Source organism: Scyliorhinus canicula, chromosome 9, assembly GCF_902713615.1.
Source record: "Scyliorhinus canicula chromosome 9, sScyCan1.1, whole genome shotgun sequence".
NCBI classification, from domain to species: Eukaryota; Metazoa; Chordata; class Chondrichthyes; order Carcharhiniformes; family Scyliorhinidae; genus Scyliorhinus; species Scyliorhinus canicula.
Genome location: NC_052154.1, coordinates 74,437,464 through 74,460,491, shown reverse-complemented (window position 1 = coordinate 74,460,491; position 23,028 = coordinate 74,437,464). Strand labels below are relative to the sequence as shown.

Genomic DNA, 23,028 nt, shown 5'->3' with positions numbered 1-23,028 from the left:
AGGATTTGAGCTGGTTTGAAAATCAATTCTGTGGTTAACTGCATTTTAGGCCAATTCAATGCAGCCATTTGAATGATTGAGATATGCTACCATCTATGAATTGCTGATTTTTATTTTCACTTGCAGGTACCCTACTGATGGTAGATAGTGAAGAAGAGTACTTTCCTGAGGAAATTACTAAATTGAGGCGCGATGTTGATAATGGCCTTTCTGTAATTGTCTTTAGTGATTGGTACAACACCTCTGTCATGAGAAAAGTGAAATTCTATGATGAAAATACCAGGTATAAACATTGTGTTATCTTCTACTCGATCTCGTGTCTTTCTCACCCCACTCCACTCCCAAAGAAGTCTTATAATCATAGAATCTCTACATTGCAGAAGGAGGCATTGACCTATTGAGTCTGCGACGATCTTCTGAAAGAGCACCCAACCTAGACACATGCCCCCACCCTATCCCAGTACCTTTTGGACACTAAGAGGCAATTTAGCATGACCAATCCACCCAACCTGCACATCTTTCGACTGTGGGAGGAAACCGGAGGAAACCCACACAGACACGGGGAGAATGTACAAACTCCACTCAGACAAGTCACCCAATGCTGGAATTGAACCTGGGTCCCTGGTGCTGTGAGGCAGCAGTGCCAGCCACTGTGTCACCATGCCACCTTGTGGCAAAATATTTTCTAAAAATGAAATGTTAAAAATTTAGGTAGAATGCCATTTCTTCTTTTAACAAATGGTACAGGAACTATTTTACGATCTCTGCATTTTCTATTTGTTTACACTGATTAAAGAGTACTTGGCTAATCAGTGCAGATTCTTTCAAAACTCCAGTACTACTGGTCTAAAGTTCAACTGCATTGAAGATGCCCTGAAATTTTGGTTTCTACCACTTTGCTTGTCTGATAATCCCAAATTATGCAAGTGAAGACATTTTTCATTATTTCTAAACTTTGCAGTGATTTTCATTTTAAGTCTACAGTCATACAACCTGACTTGCTCTGAACTAACACCTATCTTTACCACATAAATGCACTCCACGTAAGAATAATCTTCACAGAATAAATGTGTTGAAAATTTTAACTTCTCCATCTTCCATTCTGAATCCTTCCTTTCAACTAATATTTCTCAAGTAAGCCAAGTCTGCTTTCATTTTTAAAGAACAGTGCATGTGATACTGGGCTAATGTGTTCAGGAAGGTCCAAGTTTGAACCCAGACATGTGCTAGGTTGGTTAAATCTTTTTGGGGTATGACCGTGTGGTCTTGACTGAGCAATGTTCTGCTAATGTTCTGCTTGGCATCCATTAATCCTAGATCCTGTGTTCGTGAATGTTGAATGCAAGCAGAATATGATTTAGAAATGATGCCTAATGTGATTGAACCATCATGTAATTATTCAGTGGCTTCCTGGAGTGTGTGGAAGATCAGTGCAAGATAGTGACACCTTTTAAAGTATAATTTGGGAGCAGTCATGATTTTAAACAGAAATAAGTCAATGTATAACGGCCCTTGAGATATCTTGTAATTCAACTTAACAAAAGTTAATTTGCTGACGAACCAAACCAATACCTGATTGTAATTCTTCCTTCCTTGTCCCTTCGTTGTAGACAGTGGTGGATGCCAGACACTGGAGGGGCGAATATCCCAGCACTCAATGACCTGTTATCGGTGTGGGGCATGGCTTTTGGTGACGGCTTGTATGAAGGAGATTTCAGCATGGCAAACCATGACAGTGAGATTCTAACTGTATTACATTAAGCTGTTTATGATATCGCACTTTTTTTGGTGCATGATTATATGCAAGTGTTTCAAGATGAAAAGCCCTTCTGCTGGAAACTTAGAATATCCATAAAAGTTCATGAGTAACTTCGTTTGATGTTGAATGAATATATACAAATTTTATAAATGCTTTTGACCCTTTATTTCCTTTTCCAGCCCCACTAAAGAAATCAAAAATTAATTTTTCCCCATTTGAAATCTGTGAATGTTGATTTGGTACTATCCTTGTGGTCAGTGTAGGGACTGGGAGATGCAATGTAGGGACTGGGAGATACATGCCTTAATGTTATGGAGATTACTGCATGTGATTGGGTCAGTTAGCTCTGTTGGCTGGGCGACTGGTTAGTTACGTGGAGCAACACCAACAGTGTGTATTCAATTCCCGTATCAGCTGAGGTTATTTATGAAGCCTTCGCCTGAGGTCTGGTAATCCTCGGGTTAAATCACCACCAGTCAGCTCTCTCTCAAAAGGGTAGAGCAACCTATGGACCTCTGTGGGGACTGTGGAGACATTTACATTTACTGCTGGTGATGTAAGACTGCAAATGCATGGGTTTGCGCCTTCAGTACAGAAAGCCAAGAAGAACTTCCATTCAAAGAATTATGACACAAAGGGGCCATTCAGCCCACCAAGTACCTGTTGGTACTTTTACGTCATTTGAGGCTGCCCAATCTTTCCTCCTCCAAATCTACCATTTTAACCTTCCATTCCCTTCTCTTTCATGTTTGTCTAGTCCTCCCTTAAATGCATCAATGTAATGTGCTGCAACCATTCCCTGTGGTAGCATGTTTCTCATTCTTACCGCTCTTCGAGTAAAGAAATTTCTTTTGAATACCCTGTTGAATTTCATGGTGACCAATATAATATTAGTGGCTTTGGAGTTGTGTTGTTCCCTACAGAGTCTAGGTGAGAGGGCTGCATAAGGTACATCAGAGCCGGTGCTTTCTGGAAGGGAGGGGGTATGGGACTGGACTCATAGGCTGAGCAGGCAATCGATTTGGCTGGTCTTCCTGCCAGATTTGCTGTTTTGGGGACCTTGTTCAAGACCGCAGCAATCAATGGCCAAGCAGGGCACGCCAGATTCCCCAGTCCCTCCCTCTCGCTTCCTTTGTGGACTGTTCTGTTTTTGTTGGGAGTTCTTGGGTGCTTGCATCACTCTTCACTTTTGATCTGACCTTTGGATCTAGAATGCAAGGTTAGATGAGAGGCCTTGTGCCTTAGATCTTAAGTTCAATCTACCCATAGATGGCTCTTTCTGACCACCTCCCTCCATGACTCTTCCCAACCTGACCTCCCCTCCCTCCGTTATGTGGTCCCGCTTCCTGACCTCTTTGCAAGCGTCGATGGTGGCTGTGGAGTATATACCACCAGAGGCAAAAGTGAGGTTGATGTGGGTTAAACCTAACTCCTTAGCTTGGTCCTGGTTTCCACCCCCCTCACCTTGCAATCTTCTCTGGTGACCAGGACTTGGGGCCTGTAGTCTCTTTCTCCAACTATTAGTTAGCTCTGCATCAGGCACTTTTTTGATAATTGTTCATTTTTAAAATTATCAATTTATTGCTTTGGCATGTTTTTGGCTCAGCAAGTTGTTTGTTTTCTTCATACTTCTGAAATTCATGTTTAAGATTGTGCCAAACCAGATTTTAGGCAGCTGCTGATGGTTTCCTTGCTGAAGAGGAATGGAAGGCTCACAAGTAGTTTGATGGCTTTTTGAGGGGATGGCAAAAGCGGTTATTTTTGCTCCATGAGAAACAGTGTTGGAAATGCTCAGCACATCTGGTGGCATCTGTGCTGAGAGCAACAGCAGGCAGTGACCCTTCTTCAAAACTAGTGCCGATAGTGTACCTGACGCATTGACTCTGTTTCTCTCTCCACAGATGCTGCCTAGCCTGCTGAGTATTTCCAGTATTTTCTATTTCAGATTTGTGCTCTCCTATTATATGCTCCATTCAATTTAAAATTAGAACATACTTATCACTCAATGCAAAGTATAATTTTTCTGTTAACAAAGCCCACTTGTGCGGATAGAAATAGCACATTATTGCAAGTGAATTGGTTCGTGCTAATTAACAGGGATGTTTTGCCATGCTTAAATTTGGATGTGCAATTGAAAGGATATTTGCATGTTGCTGTCCAGATATTGCATGGGGCCAGTTGCAAAGAAGCAGATCTATTTACAGACAACATGCTTGTTTCTATTATGCAATTGTCTGCGAAAACTGTGGTTGGTTTATCATACTGAAACCTGAGCTTTCAATGGGCTTTGTACATTGTAGTATGAGTAGCAAAGCCAAGATGTTTTGCTGAACCTACATAAAATACTTTGATTCCACTCTGGTTGTGGTTCACCATTCTGGGCACTGGTTGGATGTAAAGGTTTTGCAGAGGGTTCCGAAGAGATTTACTAGAATGTTTTCAGGGATTACAGAAGCACAGTGGTTAGCACTGTTGTTTCACAGCACCAGGGTCCCGGGTTCGATTCTTGCTTGGGTCACTGTGCGGAGTCTGCACGTGATAATAATAATCTTTTATTATTGTCACAAGTAGGCTTACATTAACACTGCAATGAAGTTACTGTGAAAATCCCCTAGTCACCACTGTTTAGGTGCCTGTTCAAGTACACTGAGGGAGAATTCAGAATGTCCAATTCACCTAACCGCATGTCTTTCGGGACTTGTTCGAGGAAATCCACACGGATACGGGGAGAATGTGCAGACTCCACAGACAGTAACCCAAGCCGGGAATTGAACCTGGGACCCTGGTGCTGTAAAGCAACAGTGCTAACCACTGTGCCGCCCATGTGCCTCCCTGTGTCTGCGTGGGTTTCCTCCGGCTTGTTCCGGTTTCCTTCCACAAATTGCGAAAGACGAGCTCGTTGGGTGAATTTGACATTCTGAATTTTCTCTATGCATCCGAACAGGTGCCGTGGTGTGGCAACTCGGGAATTTTCACAGTAACTTCATTGCAGTGTTAATGTAAGCCAACTTGTGACACTAATAATGATTATTATTGAAAATGGAGGTTGTTATCCTTGGAGTCAATAAGCCCGAAGGGATTTGATAGAGGTGTATAAAAGTATGACTGGTTTAGAGAAATCAAAACTATTTCTAGTGGTTGAAGGATTGATAATCAGATGACCTGGATTTAACTTCATTTAAGTTGATTGACAAAAGAACCAGAGGTGAAGAAAAACTTTTGCACAGAGTGGTTAGATTTGGAATGCATTCCCTCCCTGAAATCGTGGTGGAAGACGATTAAATTAATGTTCAAAAGGAAATTTAATGAATACCAGGAGAAAAAGATGTATAGGGAAAGAGCAGAAACAAGGGAAATGGGGTCACAATGACTGTACTCTTCAAAAGAACTGGTGCAGACTGGATGGGCTCAATGGTCTCCTCCTGTGCTACTTCATTCAATTCTATGGACCCAAAGCGCGTCATTAAGGTGTTATATTGAAGCTGTCGTGGGTTAACGGTGGGGTGAGGGGATTGGGTGCTGGGTATAATTGGCTCAGAAACAGATAGGCACCATGGTCTGTGATTTCCTTCCCTTATCTTGCTCTCTCTATAAAAGACATTTGCAATTTTCAAGATCTCTATTTGCTCCCTCTCGCTGCCTTTTTCCAAAAGTGACCCAACCCGTCTATCCTATCCTGATATGCATTTTATCATCTTTGTAAATCTTCTCTGCATCCTCTCAAGTGCATCATCACCTCTTTATTAAATGGTGACCAAAGCTGCACACAGTACTCCAGGTGTGGCCGAGCCAATGTTTAATGCATGTGTAGCATAACATTTGGGCTGGTGCTTAAAATGTTGTCCTGTACTGGTTAGTAATCCAGAGTACAGGATGAGTATTTTTGTTTTCAGTCCACAAGCTGCTTTCTGCGGATATTCACCAGTACGGTTTACAGAAATGTTCTGGAATAAAACAAAATGCTTCTGTTTTCCTTTCAGTGTATTATGCTTCAGGGAGCAGTATTGCAAAATTTCCTGAGGATGGACTTGTTCTTGCTCATACTCTAAAGGATCAAGGTAGGAACTATAGCAACTGCATTTTACTCTCTTCCTACAGGGTTTGAACTAGTAGTTGGTTGGGTTTATTATTTTTGAAAAATGCAATGGTGGTAATGAAGTAGACCTGATTTATGTGGATCAAGCATCTTATGTGCAGTATTTCTCTCATCCCAAACTTTTCGTTTTTCTGCACAACATTTCAACACCCCAAAGGACACACATATACAGTGCATTCCCAAGCTTCTTCCGTTGCTCATTAATCTATTGCTGGTCAGAAGCAACCATCCATTTTTGTTAGGATGTAGAGGTAGTTAAGTAAGTTGTATTTATATTTCTGAGTGTTAGGAATCAGCTATACCTTCAAGTTTTAGCTCTAAATTAAATTAAATTTTTTTTATTTAGTGGCTTAAAAAGGTAAAACCTGTGTCTAATTTCATTTTGGATTGTAACTATTTGTTTAACCTCCATTTTTCATGAGTTTTACCACTCTTGAAGTGAATTTAAAGAACAAGAACAACTGAGCTGTTGTCTAGCAACAGAAGATACACAGACATGGAGAAACAGAAGAGCAGTTTTCAGTTCAGTTGATGATTAAGCTGCGCAGTGAAAGGAGCAGTTTAAGTCTCTCTCTCTCTAGCTGCATATACAAGCAGATTGAGGGAAATAAGTCTAAGAATCCTAAATTGGTTGATCTAGCTAAAATAACAGTGAATGTCGAGTGATTTCTGGAACTCGAGGGAGATACCAAGTTGTTGGCAGGAGACCAGGCCCTAAAGGAGGAAAGCCCCAAGAAGGCTTTTAAATTAAATTAAATTAAATTAAATTAAATTAAATTATAGGAAAAACTCACGAATCTGGAAAATGTCCTGTGAAATTGGTGAGGAGCAGAGGAAGGCTCCAAGTTGAAGGGAGAAAGTGGCAAGCAGCAGGTTTAAAGCAAAATAGGCCTGTGAGAAGCAAAAGCTATGGTGCTGGAAGAGGAGGACATGACCTTTCTGGTCCGAGTACCTGTAAAGATGTCATCCAAGTATCCACAACCCCAATTCTGCCTTCCAAGAGTCAGAGTTTGGATTCTGCCAGAGATGGGCATGATGGAGGTGGGGAGATGGTGGGATGTAAATTGGGCTCATTAATGAGCAACTTAAAATCCCTCAGCCTACAGGGATTTAATGGTGACTCAGGAAGTTAGGGGATTTGCATGGGTCTCCTGTGTCTCCTGAAGGTTGCCCAGCAAACCCCATCAGATTTCCTGTGATCTCCCATAAAGGAGGACCCTTTGCTGATGGGCATTCAGTACCTGATTGAGGGACCTGGCATTGGAAAGGCCAGGGGTGTGGCACGGTGCTTAAAACCACCCCGTGTCTTGGCATATGAATCTCCCCAACTTCCGCACCCACTGGTTACCCCCGCCCTATGATGCGCATTCTTCTCCCTTTCTGGTCTCCAAGATCCCTAATAAAGGCCTCGGTGCTTTACTGACAGCAGTTACCCCTCCAGGTGGCATTGCCGTATTGGAGAGCTGCTGGCCACTGATTGGCGGGCAGCTGTCGGAGGCAGGGTTTCTGGATGACTCGAGCCATGATTGCATGGGAGTCCTGACACTCTCCAGTTAAGTGCCTGACTGAACTTAAAGAGCATCAGGCCTCCAGAAGAAGGGGCACTGTGGAGCTTCCACCAGTTCTCTGACTTGGGGTGTTGGTGGATGCGAGCCCTCTGTCGGGCACACTAAATTCCATCCATTATCTTCCCTCTGCCACTGGTTGTCTGTGTCTGCTTGGCCACAATGCAAAAGGAAAAGCCACCATTAAATTTGATTTCAGATGTTAATTTTATCAATGAATTTATGACATATTGCATACAGAAGTCAATAATCACCCTTGTGTGCTCTTGTGGTGCCTGCTTTCAATGATCAACTTGCCCTTGTGGCTCTGCTTATTGCTACTGTATTGCATTGACTGCGGCAAGGCTGGTGGACTTTCCGAGGAGGAGACTGCATATAAACTTTTGAGGGTGTCCTTGAGCAAATCTGGACCCAAAACATCTGGCTGCCGACTGCACCATCTTGGTAATGGTGGCAGAGTTTGCACTGGCTGGTTTACAAGGCAACAACAATGGCATTGGCAGAGCGGCCACTGGATGCATGCTACCTGCCTGAGAGAAGACAGGAGGTTTGTGCTCCATTCGCTTAGAGCAGATTCTTAATTGTATGTTATTGGACTGCTGTGACCCTGTGCAAGTGCTTTCCCACACTACTAATATACACCCAGTGGCAGCAGATTGAGTTTCTGCTTCAACTCCAGATTAGTTGATTGCTGCTTGTGCTGCGTTGAAAGCTCTGATCATAGATTATCATAGATTTTACAGTGCAGAAGGAGGCCATTCGGCCCATCGAGTCTGCACCGGCTCTTGGAAAGAGCACCCTACCCAAAGTCAACACCTCCACCCTATCCCCATAACCCAGTAACCCACCCAACACTAAGGGCAATTTTGGACATGAAGGGCAATTTATCATGGCCAATCCACCTAAACTGCACATCTTTGGACCGTGGGAGGAAACCGGAGCACCCGGAGGAAACCCACGCACACACAGGGCTGGTTTAGCTCACTCAGCTAAATCACTGGCTTTTAAAGCAGACCAAGCAGGCCAGCAGCACGGTTCGATTCCCGTACCAGCCTCCCCGGACAGGCGCCGGAATGTGGCGACTAGGGGCTTTTCACAATACCTTAATTGAAGCCTACTCGTGACAATAAGCGATTTTCATTTTTTTTTCATGTGCAGACTCCGCACAGACAGTGACCCAAGCAGAAATCGAACCTGGGACCCTGGAGCTGTGAAGCAATTGTGCTATCCACAATGCTACTGTGCTGCCCATGCTGATAATAGCCATCAGATTGTGCATTGGGTGTGCAAGTGTGTAAATAGAGTTGGCTGCCATTTCCATGCTGGAAAGGGTTTGCTCTGCACAAGGCTCTATGTCAAATTGGTGTCCATCTCCTCCATTCTCCTTGACATGAACCCCAGGCTTTCTGCAAGCTCGCCCATGTACCAAACATTTTATTGTGTACACCCATCCATTGTCGTCTGCAGGCTGCCCCATTGAATTGCTCAGCTCCGTCCTCTGCAGCAGTGCACTCAGCTTGTTGACACCTGTGCTATCCTTGCACCTGGTGTTTCACTACAGACAGATCCTGCTTATGTACTATCCTCTTAAACTACATGCAATGTCAATACCTGAGTTGGTGGCTACGAGTGTAAAATCAATTGACAGTATGTCAACTTCATTACTGTCTTGCTGTTTCTCCATTGCCTGGTCAGAGAACAAAAAGTTTCAAAGTTGTGTTGCGGGGAGGGGTGTTGCTGGAATAATAGGAGATGCATGGCTATTGCATCTGAAGCTTGTGGGCGGCATGGTAGCACAGTGGTTAGCAGTGTTGAGTCACAGTGCCATGGTCCCGGCTTGGGTCACTGTGCGGAGTCTGCATGTTCTTCCTGTGTCGGCATGGGTTTCCTCCTTGTGCTCCAGTTTCCTCCCACAAGTCTCGAAAGATGAGCTTGTTCGGTGAATTGGACATTCAGAATTCTCCCTCAGTGTATCAGAACAGGCGCCGGAATGTGGCAACTAGGGACTTTTCACAGTAGCATCATTGCAGTGTTAATGTAAGCCTATTTGTGAGAGTAAAGATTAATAATAATAAGTCAAATGTGTGTGTGGAATGTGAGTTGGGTATGATACCATCAAGTTTGGTCTCAGCAATGATCAGCACTGCATGACCTGCAAGGAGGATAGGGCATGCAGATATGCGTGTCGCCCTACAGTTAGTTCCTACTGTCTTCGGTAGTACATCACCTTGTCCTGCAAGAAAGAGGGATGTGTGTCAGTTCGTATCGTACCATCTGTTTGACTGCCATTTTTTAAATTTTAGAATACCCATTCTTTTTTCCCATTTAAAGGGCAATTCAGCTTGACTAATCCACCGAGTCTGTACATCCTTGGATTGTGTGGGTGAGACCAACTCAGACACGGGGAGAATGTGCATACTCCAGACGGACCGGGATCGAACCTGGGTCGAACCTGGGTCCTCGATGCCATGAGGCATCAGTACTAACCACTGCGCCACAGTGCCGCCCCCTGACTCTCGTTATTAATAGACAGTAGTGCACCTTGTGGATGTGAGCATTGCAGTGATGCTAAGCATGTGAATGAGGGGTCTGAGTCCTGATTGATAGAGATTTGTGCAAGGTGAAGAATAGGTGTCTGGTGAGTTGAACAGCGTATATGTCTACTGGTGCGGTGTGAGATGGAGGATTTGAAGTTACGTTGTGGCCTTGCCCATTCACGTAAGGTCTTTCACCTTGTGACACTGCTTCCAGGTCCTTTGGGCCTGACTGCTAACATGGTGGTTAGCATAAATGCTTCACAGCTCCAGGGTCCCAGGTTCGATTCCCGGCTGGGTCACTGTCTGTGTGGAGTCTGCACGTCCTCCCCCTGTGTGCGTGGGTTTCCTCCGGGTGCTCCGGTTTCCTCCCACAGTCCAAAGATGTGCGGGTTAGGTGGATTGGCCATGCTAAATTGCCCGTAGTGTCCTAATAAAAGTAAGGTTAAGGGGGGGGTTGTTGGGTTACGGGTATAGGGTGGATACGTGGGTTTCAGTAGGGTGATCATGGCTCGGCACAACATTGAGGGCCGAAGGGCCTGTTCTGTGCTGTACTGTTCTATGTTCTATTGACCTCCTTGGCTATTTGCTCCCACTACCTTTGAAGCGTGTCTGGAAGGCCTCCTGGGTATCTCTGGATTCAGGGCATCTCTATTACTTAGCACCTCCCCCACCAAGGTCTCCGGTTCAGTGTCCGAAACCTTTGGTGCCTGTGTATTTTCAAGTTCTGCCTTACTTCACTGCATCCCAAATGAAAATCACCTCCTACATAACTGCCAGCGCCTTCTCCATCCACATTACACTGTTCTTTTTGCAGGTGCAGTCTTGCTTTATAAACAATGCACCGGTTTTAGCCGGTGCTAACAAATTACAGTTTTGTCCACTTCAGATGGGTCTAGTCGATCAACAGCACGACGGGATGCAGCAATCATTGAAATGAAGAATTTTTTTTCTCCAGAGGGTCATGAATCTTTGGAGCCATCTTCCCCAGAGAACAGTGGAGGCAGGATCAATGAATATTTTTAAGATAGTGGGAGATAGATTCTTGACTAACAGGGAATCAAAAGTTATCGGGAGTAGATGGAATGCGGAGCTGAGGCCACAATCTGATCAGCTTGTTAAATGACCAAGCAGGCTCAAGGTGCCAAATGATTGCCTGTTCCCAATTGATTTTCGTATGGTTGTACGACACAAAATTACTGGTGTTCCAGAGGGGAAAAATGCAATCTTGGCAATTAAACAAATGTGAAGTAAGGACGAAAGTTGAGTTGACCAAAACGACAAGGATAAAACTCTGTTTCAACAGGTATCAAGCTCCAAACAGGAGATTTGTGAGAGGGGCTGTGATTCTACTGTAGAGTTGTAGATGAACTGAAGTTTGTAAAGCGTGAAAGAGATTGACGCAGAACAATGGCTTAATATTCCTGCTTCTAGGTGCTAAACGAACCATGCGACAGATGCAATTGAACTGTCGGTGTGCACTGATTGGCATAAATGATTAAACTCTGCTTATTTTGGTTGTTATGACGATAGTTATTTATCGTGGGATTTTTAATAGTGCTATATGAAGGGAGTATCTATGGGTATGCTTGTCTTCAGCATGTCAAGAAACCCAAAGGAAAAAACATGTTCTTTCATTGACCCTTGAGTAAGTCCCAATCCAGTTACTCTGGTGCTTGATTTCAGAATGAGTCAGATTAATTTGGAATGGAAGTAGCTGCCCTGAAGGCTTTGCTTACTTATTCTACTTCTTTCACTTTGCCAGGAAATGTAATCAGTAAATCAATACTGGAGAAGTGATATCCAAAATAAACCAAATGGAAGACTTGTCACAGTATGATTTTGTTGCAAGTGAATGGTCCTTTGTTGAGACATTTAAAAGTTCAGTTCCTTTTGGTCAGTCACCTTGTCTATTATCTTGTGTGGTTAGATTGCAGGAGGCCCTCAGTCAAACATGCGTTATTAATGGCTATATTTCTGACGTCAAATTTGTATGAGTGATCGCTCTCTTTTATTTGTATTAGGTTTTTTTGGGTAACTCTTAAAAGCCTATTATAGATGGACTGAATTGCAAATATAGCGAGTTTATTGTGTAGCAAGACATAATGGATGTAAGTTCCCAACTAATCACAGAATAGATTCATAGAATAGTTATAGCACAGAGGGAGGCTCTTTGGCCCATCATGTCTGAACTAGACACTGACTGAGAAATTCATTTAGTGCCACTCCCTTGCCTTTTCTCTGTAGCTCTGGAATTTTGTTTTCTTTTTCAAATGAGGTAATTCCCTTTTGAACGCTTCAATTGACTCCACCACACTCGAGAGTTAATTCCCACCATTATTTATTTGCCAATTACTATTTTGTTCTTGATCCTTCCACCAGTTAGAGCAATTTCTCCCCTCCACTTTATCCTAATCCCTCGTGCTTTTGAATACCTCTATCAAATTTCCGCTCAGCCGTCCCTATTCTGTCCCAATCTCTCCACGATTTCAACGTAATTGGCTCTTGGGATGAGGAGCTCCATTCTCGCAAAATTTCCTTGCACCCCCTCTAATACTTTCACATCCAAATGATAAATTAACATTTCTAGAATTTATAATGAATTAAGAATTTTGCAGTTTCTCTGCTGTAGGTTGGCATAACTATTCCCGCTCTGATTTCTGTTCGGTGAAGAGAATAAAATTGCTACAAACCAAATTGGGCGTTTTCCTTAGTTTTGAAATTGATTTTAATTTGCTTACAATTTTCTGGTTAGTTACAAGTTGGTTCATGTTATCGTCACTAATCGGTGTTTTTTAAATATTTAACTGCATTTGTTTCTTTTTTTTTTAACTGCCACTTTCGAGCCAGGAAAATCTCAGTCTTGGCCTCCTGTCTTGCAGGATTGGAAGTTTTAAAACAAGAGACGGCTGTGGTTACAAATGTCCCTATTTTGGGATTGTATCAGACACCATCTGATGGTGGTGGGCGGATTGTCTTATACGGAGATTCTAATTGCCTGGATGACAGCCACAGGCAAAAAGGTAAACAAAAAATCTTGACTGATTTTTATTTCCACAGTCTTGGGGTTTGGGAGAAATTTGCATAGATCCTGTGCCGAATGCAATCTAGTGTATATGCTTTTGAATGTGTGCCTGCTATTGCAGGTGGTGATGAATTGCCAGTAAGTTTTTGTTGGTTGAGGTCCTTCCTGTCCCCCGAACTTGTGGAAGCCTATTTCCATTTATTTGACTGGTCTGTACCACTGGATAGTAGTGTAGCATTCTGGACCACTAGTCAATCAAAGGTAAACTCCACCTGGACAGTGCCTGGCTTTAATGGTGGTGATCATCTGCAGACCTAAACTAGCCCCACCTTCTGGGCAACTTGGTGAATGGCTGCCAATAGGTTAAAGAAAAGTAAAACCCAATAATGGCCTTGCATTATAATCTATAGTTTCATTATCTTGTGTAATGATCACATCAGCCAAGTGTGCACATCGCTATGCATTAACTGCGTAGAATATTTTGGCTGTTAACATTCACAACAGGCAAAACAAATGGACCAAAAATGATCAAAACTACCCAGTCAACTTGGTTATTGTATTTTATTTTAAAAACACAACCGTAATTATAGCTTGTATTTAAAATTCAGATGACAGTTAATAACCACTGAAATCCTTCTATTGTTTGATGCTACCTGAATGCTCAAGTTAATTACTGCTTAGCAATAATTCACAGTAGTTATTGTTCTATATATAAACCATCTGAATTCCTCAATTAGAATGCAGTCTGTGATCAGTCCCAAACATAAGTTATCCCATGTCTGTGGTTCATGTGAATTTTAACGGTGTACTGCAAATTTGATTTCAAAAAGCCTGGCTCTGATTCGTGAGATTTCATGTTTTGCATTTAGCGTACAATCAATAGGGTGTTACAGCTCCAGAATCTCCAGTGTGTGAAAAATACCCACAAGCTGTAAACTAATAATCAATAGCTGAAATCTTCCATTGATGAATCGCAAACAATCCACTGTTGAACAAGCTATCCTGATATGCAACCTGTACTTCTGATTTTGTGCTTTTCTTAAAAAATAATCTTATGCAGTTGGCTAAGTAGTTTTTGTTCCATTTGTTTTATCTATTATAAATATCAAATTTAATGTTCCTGTGTAGTGCCGTAGCACATTAAACTATGATATGCTTTAATGCTGCTGCGTAAATTAATTAAACGTCAGTCACCTTTTTTGAAAGTATCACTCTGTTTTCACACCTATTTGTATTTACTAAGATGCAATAAAGAATTGTATGCAAAAGTCACCAATCAACCACAAGAGGACCCAACAAAATCGGCTCATCTAATTTTCCAGCCGTTTGAACAATGTTGGTTTGTTACAATAAAAGTACCCATAAAATTGCTATCTTCTATTAGAAATTCATGCAATCAGCTTTGTTCTCAGGAGGATCCACGGAATTTTAGTTTTGCTCCTCTTAATCTTGGATCTGATTCCTGTCACTGTTGAGCAATTAGACAACTATCTCCCAGCACCTTCATAAAACCACCCAGAGAATCACTGGCAACCAAACCAAGGAAAATGCCCCATTCAGCAAACGTGTAGGTAATTTTAATATTTGATTAGCTTGATGGTGTCTAGGAACTTTGCCAGTCTGAAAGAGTGGTAGATAAAAAGATCGCAAATCTAGGTGCAGATGGAAGCATACAGAGAACGAGGTAGATGAGCCATAGAATAGACTAAAGAAAAGCAAGCAGCTCTTTGAGAACAAATGTAAGGGAAATTATTCATTGCAAAAGTAATTTAACCACGTTATACATTTAGAAGCAGAAATAAATTCAAATGGCAGAGTCTTGTATGTTAGAATATTGAATTGAGTAAGAATATGATCTGGAAAAAGACAAACCACAGACTAATAGTTTTATGTAATTGATTTGAATGTAGTTAATTTATTTGAAGCTTTTGGTATATTTATTTCAGAATGATTTTAATTATGATTATCAATCAATGCTATTGATTGGTATAAATGCTGAGGTTGGTAATTTGGACTAAAATTAGAAGAAATATCTTTACTTGCAGGGATTTGATTACCATATATACCCGTAAACGGTGACCCTTGGCCTAAAAACACTGAATTTTTCACTCTCCCGTAAAGGTCAACCCTGGTTTATCAGGGGTCAAACTGCATTGTGATTATTATTTGCTCTTAATTATTACAGTTCATTAATTTAATGGCGCAGCAGTCTTCCAGTCAATTGACTAGACCGGCATGTACCACATAATCTAGCACAATGCCTTTGAGAAAAATAACAAGTATGCAACATCATTTGAAATGAAAATTGTATCCGAGAAGATTAATAATTGTGCAACTTAAAGAGTTTAATGTTTCTGATGAAATAGTTAAAGACTGGAAGAAGATATCGACAAATAAATACAGCAGCAGAGGAATACAGAGCAAATGGCCTCACCTCGAGTTAAAAGTGGCCGACAGTGTTGACAAAATGGCATATGATCAACCATAGTGTCATCTGACTCCAAGCACTCCGAGAAATGAAGAAAGGTGGTATTCTGGAATTCGAGGTTGTGCACATGATTCATGAAAAGACATGATTTCTTATTCCATCAGAAAACATTTCACAGCACCTGCCACCTGAACTTGTCGATAAATCATCAAATTCTACTGTTGTTACCTAACATCAAGAAAAGAATGTGTTTTGATTAGCCTGTGCTGGACATATGGATGAAACACTGATGAGCTTGGACGTGTCAACAAACAAGACCGTTAACAAGGTTGGTTTTGAAGAGAAAGAAAGCCCTTGTCAAGATGGCTGGCACAAGAAGATATGGTTCACTGTGGTTCCATCTTATCTGGTGGATGGCACAAGGTCTCAGCTGCTGGTGATATTCAAGCACAAATCTATCCCCACAGAGAAATTTGAGGAAGGTGGTGTCATGAGAAATGAATGGATGAAAGCAGTTACAAGAAATGGATAAAAGCAGTGTGCAATTGAATACCAGGAGGACTGCGCTAAGAAAAAAGTTTGCTCATCTGGAATATGTTCAGATCCGTTGACTATGTAGTCTATGATGAGATCAACCAGCACTGATGTGGTAGTTATTCCCCGGCGGTTTTATGAGTGTTGTTCAGCCCTTGGATGCGTTGTCTCGCGCAGTCTCTAAAAAATGTGGAACAATTGGATGTTGGAAAGCAAAATTACATTCACTAATGGTGGAAATAAGTAAGCCCCCTCGCTAGCAACGTTGTGCAGTGAGGTATGGATGGAATAAACCTAATCCCAATATCGTCCAAAAATAATTTGTCTAAAAGCGTGCAGTATTGAATGCCCTCATTGACATCAAGGACAAATAATTGTAGTTACTGGTTCCACCAATGATGCAGTGAGGAAGATCCATGTGATGTTATACAATCGGGCTGTTGGGGCTATGACTGGATGATTCAGATGGTGTACAGAACAATTTCGGAAGATTTTCAAGTGAAATTTTAATTTATTATAGTGTATATTAATTTTGTGTTGGATGAAATGTATATAGATTGTAATGTTAGAATGTAATGGTAGAGAAAGAATATGAATTCTCAGTGTTTTTTACTTTATTCCGTTGCAACAGTTTTTTTGGGGGGGCTCAAATTTGACTTTTAAATGAATACATATGTTATTTTGAACATTTGTCATGGTCTTATTGAGGAGTCTCAAGGGATTGTATGACCTTAATTCTGTTCCTGCTGCTTATGTTCCTGTATTAATTTGGCCCATTCTATTGTATCTGGGTTTTGGAAAGAGCTGTCCAATTAGTTCCACATCCCACCCAACCTTTTCCCAAATCCCTGCAAAACATTCCCCTTCAAGCATTTTCCCTTTTGAAAGCTACTATTGAATCTGCATTCACCACTCTTTTCTGCCAGTGATTCCAAATCAATGCAACTCACTGTGGTTTTTGTTTTTGAAATATTTCCACATCACTGACCTTTTTTGCCAATTACCATAAATCTGTGTCTGTGCATTCTGGTTATCAACTCTTCTGCCACTGGAGCACGCTGTGCCCTAGTTTACTCTTTATTTCCCTGCATGATTTTGAGCATCTCTATTAAATCTGCTCTTAAGTTCTGTGCTTCAAGAACAATGCCAACTTCTCTAGTCTCTCCACATCAAGTGTCACGATACCCTGGGCTAAATTCCACCCCCCCCCCCCCCCTTGACCCGGAGTCCCAACACAAGTGAATTAACCAATAATTCTTAGAAAAATACCCAAAGTCTTTGACCTTAACGGCCCAATAATTACAGCCACAGGGTTTGTAAGTTCAAACACAATTACTGTTTACTTATAATAAGAGCTACCTTACTCCTCTTCAAACTTTGCTTTCAGTTCAAAGTTTTTATTGTAGATTCATTCAGGTCTCTGTAGTTTCAGAAATACAGCACCACAGTCTTTCTGGAGAGAGGGAGCAGGTCTTGGTCTCTGTTTGCAGCCTGTAATAATTTCCCTGTCGATTCAGTCATTCAGGTTCTCTGCAGCTTCAGAAATATAACACACACAGCCTTTCTGGAGAGAAGGAGATAACATTCTTGTCTTTGTGTCTAGGATTCAACTGCTCTTGAGAACATTCCCACTGGGATAGGATCCAGTCACCACCTGTTACCTGACAGAGTCTGGTCTTTTGGCCAATTCATTGGCCACTAACCAACCAACCAATCAAACCGGGTCCCATCCCATCTCTCTCTCTGGTGCCCAAGTCTGTCTCCTGTTCAAACCAGCCAAGTGTTCTCACTTCTGAATTCCTCATTCCTCTCTGCTGCTTGACTTAAAAGATACATGTCCGTTAATCATCCATGGATCAAAAATGATAATGGCAAAATAAAAGAAAGGGGAAATAAGGGAATAAACAGGACGGACCTTTACACTGTGTCCTTGCCTCTGGTACCATCCTAGTAAATCCTCCCTGCACACTCTCCAAGGACTTGATATCACAGTACTCAGCTGAAGTCTAACCAGTGATTAAGAAAAGGTTTAACGTAAACCGCTTTTCATTTTGCACTCCCTATGCCCCTGTTTATAAATCCTGTTTTTTTCTTTCAACTGTCTTCTCAACTTGTCCTGCCACCTATAAAGATCTGTGCACCCCAGGCCTTTGTCCCTGCACCCCCTTTGAAATTGTACCATGCCATTTATATTGCCTCTTAAAGGCAACATACTTAAAGGCATCTCTATCATCCGCTGTAGGTCTGCTCATTTACCAGTCTGCCTGAAGTCTCTTGCTACATTTCCAACTTCCATGTCATCTGCAGACTAAAATTATACTCTTGTACCCAAATGCAGATGAATAGATATCATAAAGAGCAGTGATTTCTATCACTGACCCATGGGGAGCACCACTGTATACTTCCCTCCAGACTGAAAATAATCATTAATATCCAAATAAATGTAGTTATTTTGTAAAGTATATGTACTTGTATCTGACCATTAGGTTCTAAATTGGTACAGTGGTTAGCACTGCTGCCTCAGTGCCAAGGACCCGGTTCAATTCCAACCTTCGGTGACTGACTGTGGAGTTTCCAAATTTTTCCATTGTCTGCGTGGGTTTCCTCCGAGCGCGCCGGTTTCCTCCCACAGTCCCAAAATATGCAGGTTAGATGAATTGGCCATTCTAATTTGTCCCTTAGTGTCCAAAATGGCAGAAAGGGTTACAGGGATAGGGCAAGGTAGGGTGCTCTTCAAGCAGGTCGATGTAAACTCGATGGGCCAAATGGCCACCTTCTGCACTGATGATATTGTGTGTTGAGAGCGAGAGAGAGCGGGGTGAGTATGTTGACGGGGGGAGGGCGGGGTGTGTATGTTGAGGGAAGGAGTGCGGGGTGCGTATGTTGAGGGAAGGAGTGCGGGGTGCGTACATTGAGGGGGGGTGGGGTGTGTACGTTGAGGGGGGTGTGAGATGCATGCGCAGAGAGGGCGGGGTGTGCGTGGAGAGGGGGGGGGGGCGCAGAGATCCTTGATCTATCTGAAGGCTTTGATGTAAGATTTTTATTTTGCCAAAAGGAGAAGATTTTAGAACTCAGATTTATTTCTGTGTATGGAAAAAGTGTGGTTCTTCGTGCCGTTAGTGAATCTGTTCATTCAGCCAAGATACCCATTGACTGGAGTGCTGGGTGAGTTACTGAGCTCATATGTCTCTATGTTACACTAAACGTCTGTAGAAACAGGTGTTAGATTAACGTTATACAAGTCGACATTTATCAGAGACTTTCTTTCCAATTTAAAAAGTATCAACGCCCCAAACAGGGTACTGTATTTTCATCTGGCTCAGCAGATCAGATTGTTGTACTTGCCATCTACCCACAACCAAACACCACCTTCAGGCATCTTCTGGAACATATAGATATGATGAGCTCAGTAACTCAACCAGCACTGCAAAACTCTGTTTTATTAACAAGTGAATCTGTTTATCAAACTATCAGTAAATCCATTTAACATCGTCAGTCTCACTTCAATGTTGTTTATCACAGACCACCTCTTCTGCGGCTGTCTGCTCAACATGGCTTTTCCTGCTGTACTTCCTCTTCTGTCAGCTCCTGGTCTCTGTTTTTAGTCCTCTTCAGTGGCTCTTGTTCTGAAACTGAAGGCCTGGCCTCTACCCAGTGGTAGAATTTGGTTGGTGCAGATAATTCTTCAACTGCGAACTGCACTGACCAGCCTCTGCCACAAGATGGAGCATCGTCAATTAAAAGTACTGAGGAAAGTACTGCAATCTTTTAAAGGCAGGCTTGCCCAATATATGGCCCGCAGGCTACAATCCAGCCCGCCATTCACATCCATCTGGCCCCCGAACTCGCTGCTTAAAATGTAGGTACGTTTAATGAAGGATCTGCATGGAGTTGCTCTTCCAATCACAGGCTGTTTGTCTCCCGTGTTTAGTCTATCAGCAGCAAATTTGGGAAAGAAACAGTCTCTAATCGGAGGAGCAGTGTGAAGGTGAGTGTCATCCCTTTTCTTTTTACAGGGTGCGCTCTCTTTTTGCCTTTTTGCTGCACTGCCTCTTGCCCTCCAGCGCAGGCACTGTCCTCCTAAAGGACAATGGTCAAGCTGGTGAAGTGGACCAAGGTTGCCGCAAGGAACAGCAGAGTTGCAACAACACCATCCCCTGCCTGGAGAGTTGAGTTTCCAGCATAGCAGAGTGAGGAAGCTTGTCTTGGCATCATTATGGCCATCCTGAATGTCTCCCAGTGGTAAAATATCCAAACCTTCTGGGCTGGGTTGTGAGGGAGCTGGCCTGGGATCAAGCTCACAACCTGGCAGCTGGGGTGTGAACGAGTGATCCGGCCGGTGAGCTGGGATGTGAATCAGTGAGCCGGCCTGGGAGCTGGGGTGTGAATGAGCGAACTGGCCCCTGAGCTGGGGTGTGAGGGAGCCGGCCGGGGAGCTGGGATGTGAGGGAGCCGGCCTGGGAGCTGGGGTGTGTGGGAGCCGGCCGGTGAGCTGGGAAGTGAACGAGCAAGCCAGCCGGGGAGCTGGGATGTGAACGAGTGAGCTGGGGTGTGAATAAGTGAGCCGGCCTGGGAGCTGGGATGTGAGGGAGCCAGCCTGGGAGCTGGGGTGTGAATGAGCGAGCAGGCCTGGGAGCTGGGGTGTGAATGAGTGAGCCGGCCTGGGAGCTGGGGTGTGAATAAGTGAGCCGGCCGGTGAACTGGGGTGTGAGGGAGCCGGCCTGGGAGCTGGGGTGTGAACGAGCCGGCCTGGGAGCTGGGGTGTGAATGAGCGAGCAGGCCTGGGAGCAGGGGTGTGAATGAGCAAGCAGGCTGATGAACTGGGGTGTGAATGAGCAAGTCGGCACACGTTAGCCGCTTGAGTGAGAAAAAAATTGAAAAGTGGCCCCTCGCAAATTGTTTGGACAATTATGTTTTAAACTATTTGAATTGCAATGTGTATTGTGTTTCTGTTATCATTAGTGATGTATTTTATTTTACAAGTGAAGTTATTTCAGCTAGCAATGTGCAGTATGGTGCAGTATTTCAACTCGTACATTGCTTTTTCCAAGTGAGAGATGTCGTAAGGAACCTTAGTCGGGCTTTAACATTGATTTCTGCAGGATCCCATGATTCACAACTTTCAGGAAAGCAACTGCAACTTTAGTGAGGACATAATATATATGAATGTGACTTGACAAATAGCGTGCCATTCAGATCCTTGCACATGCTGCACCATTTAGTAAGATCAGTGTTTATCTTTAACCTGAACTGTCCTTCCACATCCCTCACCACCACCATCCACATGTCACCTGGTCCCCTGTATGCAACAATCTGGCAATTTCTGCTCAAGTGTAGGAACGTTTCAATGATTTATAGGCATGCGTTTGTATTTTTAATGTCACAGTTTTTGAATTTGTTTTGCTTGAAAACCTGACTGCACATTTATCCTTTGTTTCCCACGCACCCCTCCCAGATTGCTTCTGGTTGCTTGATGCTCTCCTTCAGTACACCTCGTATGGTGTGATGCCCCCCAGCCTAAGCCACTCTGAAAATAGGCGGCAACCTCCTTCTGGAGCAGACCACCCCCTGCCAGAGAGGATGGAAGGTAAGAGTTTTTGTAAACTCAGGACTCTATCATAATGTCAGTTCAATGTTCCATCTGCAAACATGTAATGCTCCCTGTTATCTGTGTCATCCTTCTAGGATTTGTCTATATATTAAGATGGATTTTTTTCAGTTATTGATATTAAATGTAAAACTGAAAATGTTATGAAATTGAGAAGTTTTACTTTAGGACTGCAGTGTTCGCAGATTTTCTGACCTTCGGTTTGTGTGTGAAATCAAAAATTCTGGTATCTCGTGTCTCAGTATTTTTTCCATTATATGTCCGCACTGTGTCAATGCAAAATATTCAGCTAATGATACAAACTGTTTTGGTGACAAACTTCTGGGGCTGGATTCTCCGCCGGCGGGATTCTCCGTTTTGCCGACTACCCAGGGGTTTCCCGACGGCGTGGGGCTGCCCCACGATGGGAAACCCCATTGACCGGCCAGCATAACGGAGCATCCCGTCGGCTGGGTGAAATAAAATGTGACGCGGCGGGGTGGAAAATCCAGCCCCTGATATCTAATTGAATTCGCACCACTGGTTTCCATTGTAAAAAATCTACATTCGCTAAAATACCAATTGTCTGTGAATTTACTATGGCTCCCCTGCTGGTTCAGGTGAAAATTACTCTTTGAAAAGCTGAACTTAATATAAAAATGAGGTTGTGTACTCTCCTTTGCATACATGCATATAACTTGGTGCTGTTTTCTTTTACATAACTTTGTTTAAGAAGATTTTATAGAGAAATCTATGAACACTACCAAATATTTAAAGTTTTCTTCTAGAGTCATGTTTGAACAGCATTCTATTCTGATTCTGTTTTTATCGAAACTCTTAGGCAACCACTTGTATCGATTTTCCAAGGTACTTGAACCGCACCTTGCAGACCCCAAACCTCGACCTCTGCCAGCTTGCCCTCACCTATCCTGGGCCAAACCACAACCTCTAAATGAGACTGCACCAAGGTTAGTGCGTGACAACAGATACCCACATCTTCATTCATATCAATTTGTGTTTGTACAGATTATAATGTGGCCCGACTAAAGAGTAGCAACTTTTAATTTTATAAAAGTCATTAGTGAAGCAAGTACTTAAATTGAATTCAACAGTATCCTTGTTTGTATGGTATTTGTTTGTATGGTATTTGTTTAGAAGTGTATCAGCAGCTCACCGGGTAGAGAAAAGAAAAACCTAGAATGTTCTGATGTACAGAACATACATGAAACCATTGACAGGTTATGGCACAGAAAGAGGCCATTCAGCCCATCATGTCAGAGAAGAGAAAAAGAAGAAAATAGCCGCTCATTTTAATCCCATCTTCCAGCACCTAGTCCGTAGCCTTGTAGGTTGCAGCACTTCAGGTGCCGATCCAGGAACCTTTTTAAATGAATTGAGCGATTCAGCCTCAACCACTAATTCGGACATTGGATTTTGGTGCCCACCACCCTCTGGGTGAAAAGGCTTTGCCTCATGTCTCTCCTCCCCCCAACCCAATCC

General features: G+C 42.8%; 1 protein-coding gene across 2 annotated transcripts in view; it reads left to right on the top strand.

Annotated features, from left to right (window-relative positions):
* The window catches only part of mbtps1 (membrane-bound transcription factor peptidase, site 1), a 137,987-nt gene that overhangs the window by 99,339 nt on the left and 15,620 nt on the right, over positions 1 to 23,028 (top strand). For both annotated transcript variants that reach the window (XM_038806916.1, XM_038806915.1), the window contains exons 16-21: positions 127 to 283; positions 1,611 to 1,735; positions 5,740 to 5,817; positions 12,837 to 12,977; positions 21,397 to 21,528; positions 22,370 to 22,496. In XM_038806916.1, coding sequence (XP_038662844.1) covers positions 127 to 283; positions 1,611 to 1,735; positions 5,740 to 5,817; positions 12,837 to 12,977; positions 21,397 to 21,528; positions 22,370 to 22,496 — 760 coding nt within the window. The remainder of the gene's footprint in view (positions 1 to 126; positions 284 to 1,610; positions 1,736 to 5,739; positions 5,818 to 12,836; positions 12,978 to 21,396; positions 21,529 to 22,369; positions 22,497 to 23,028) is intronic.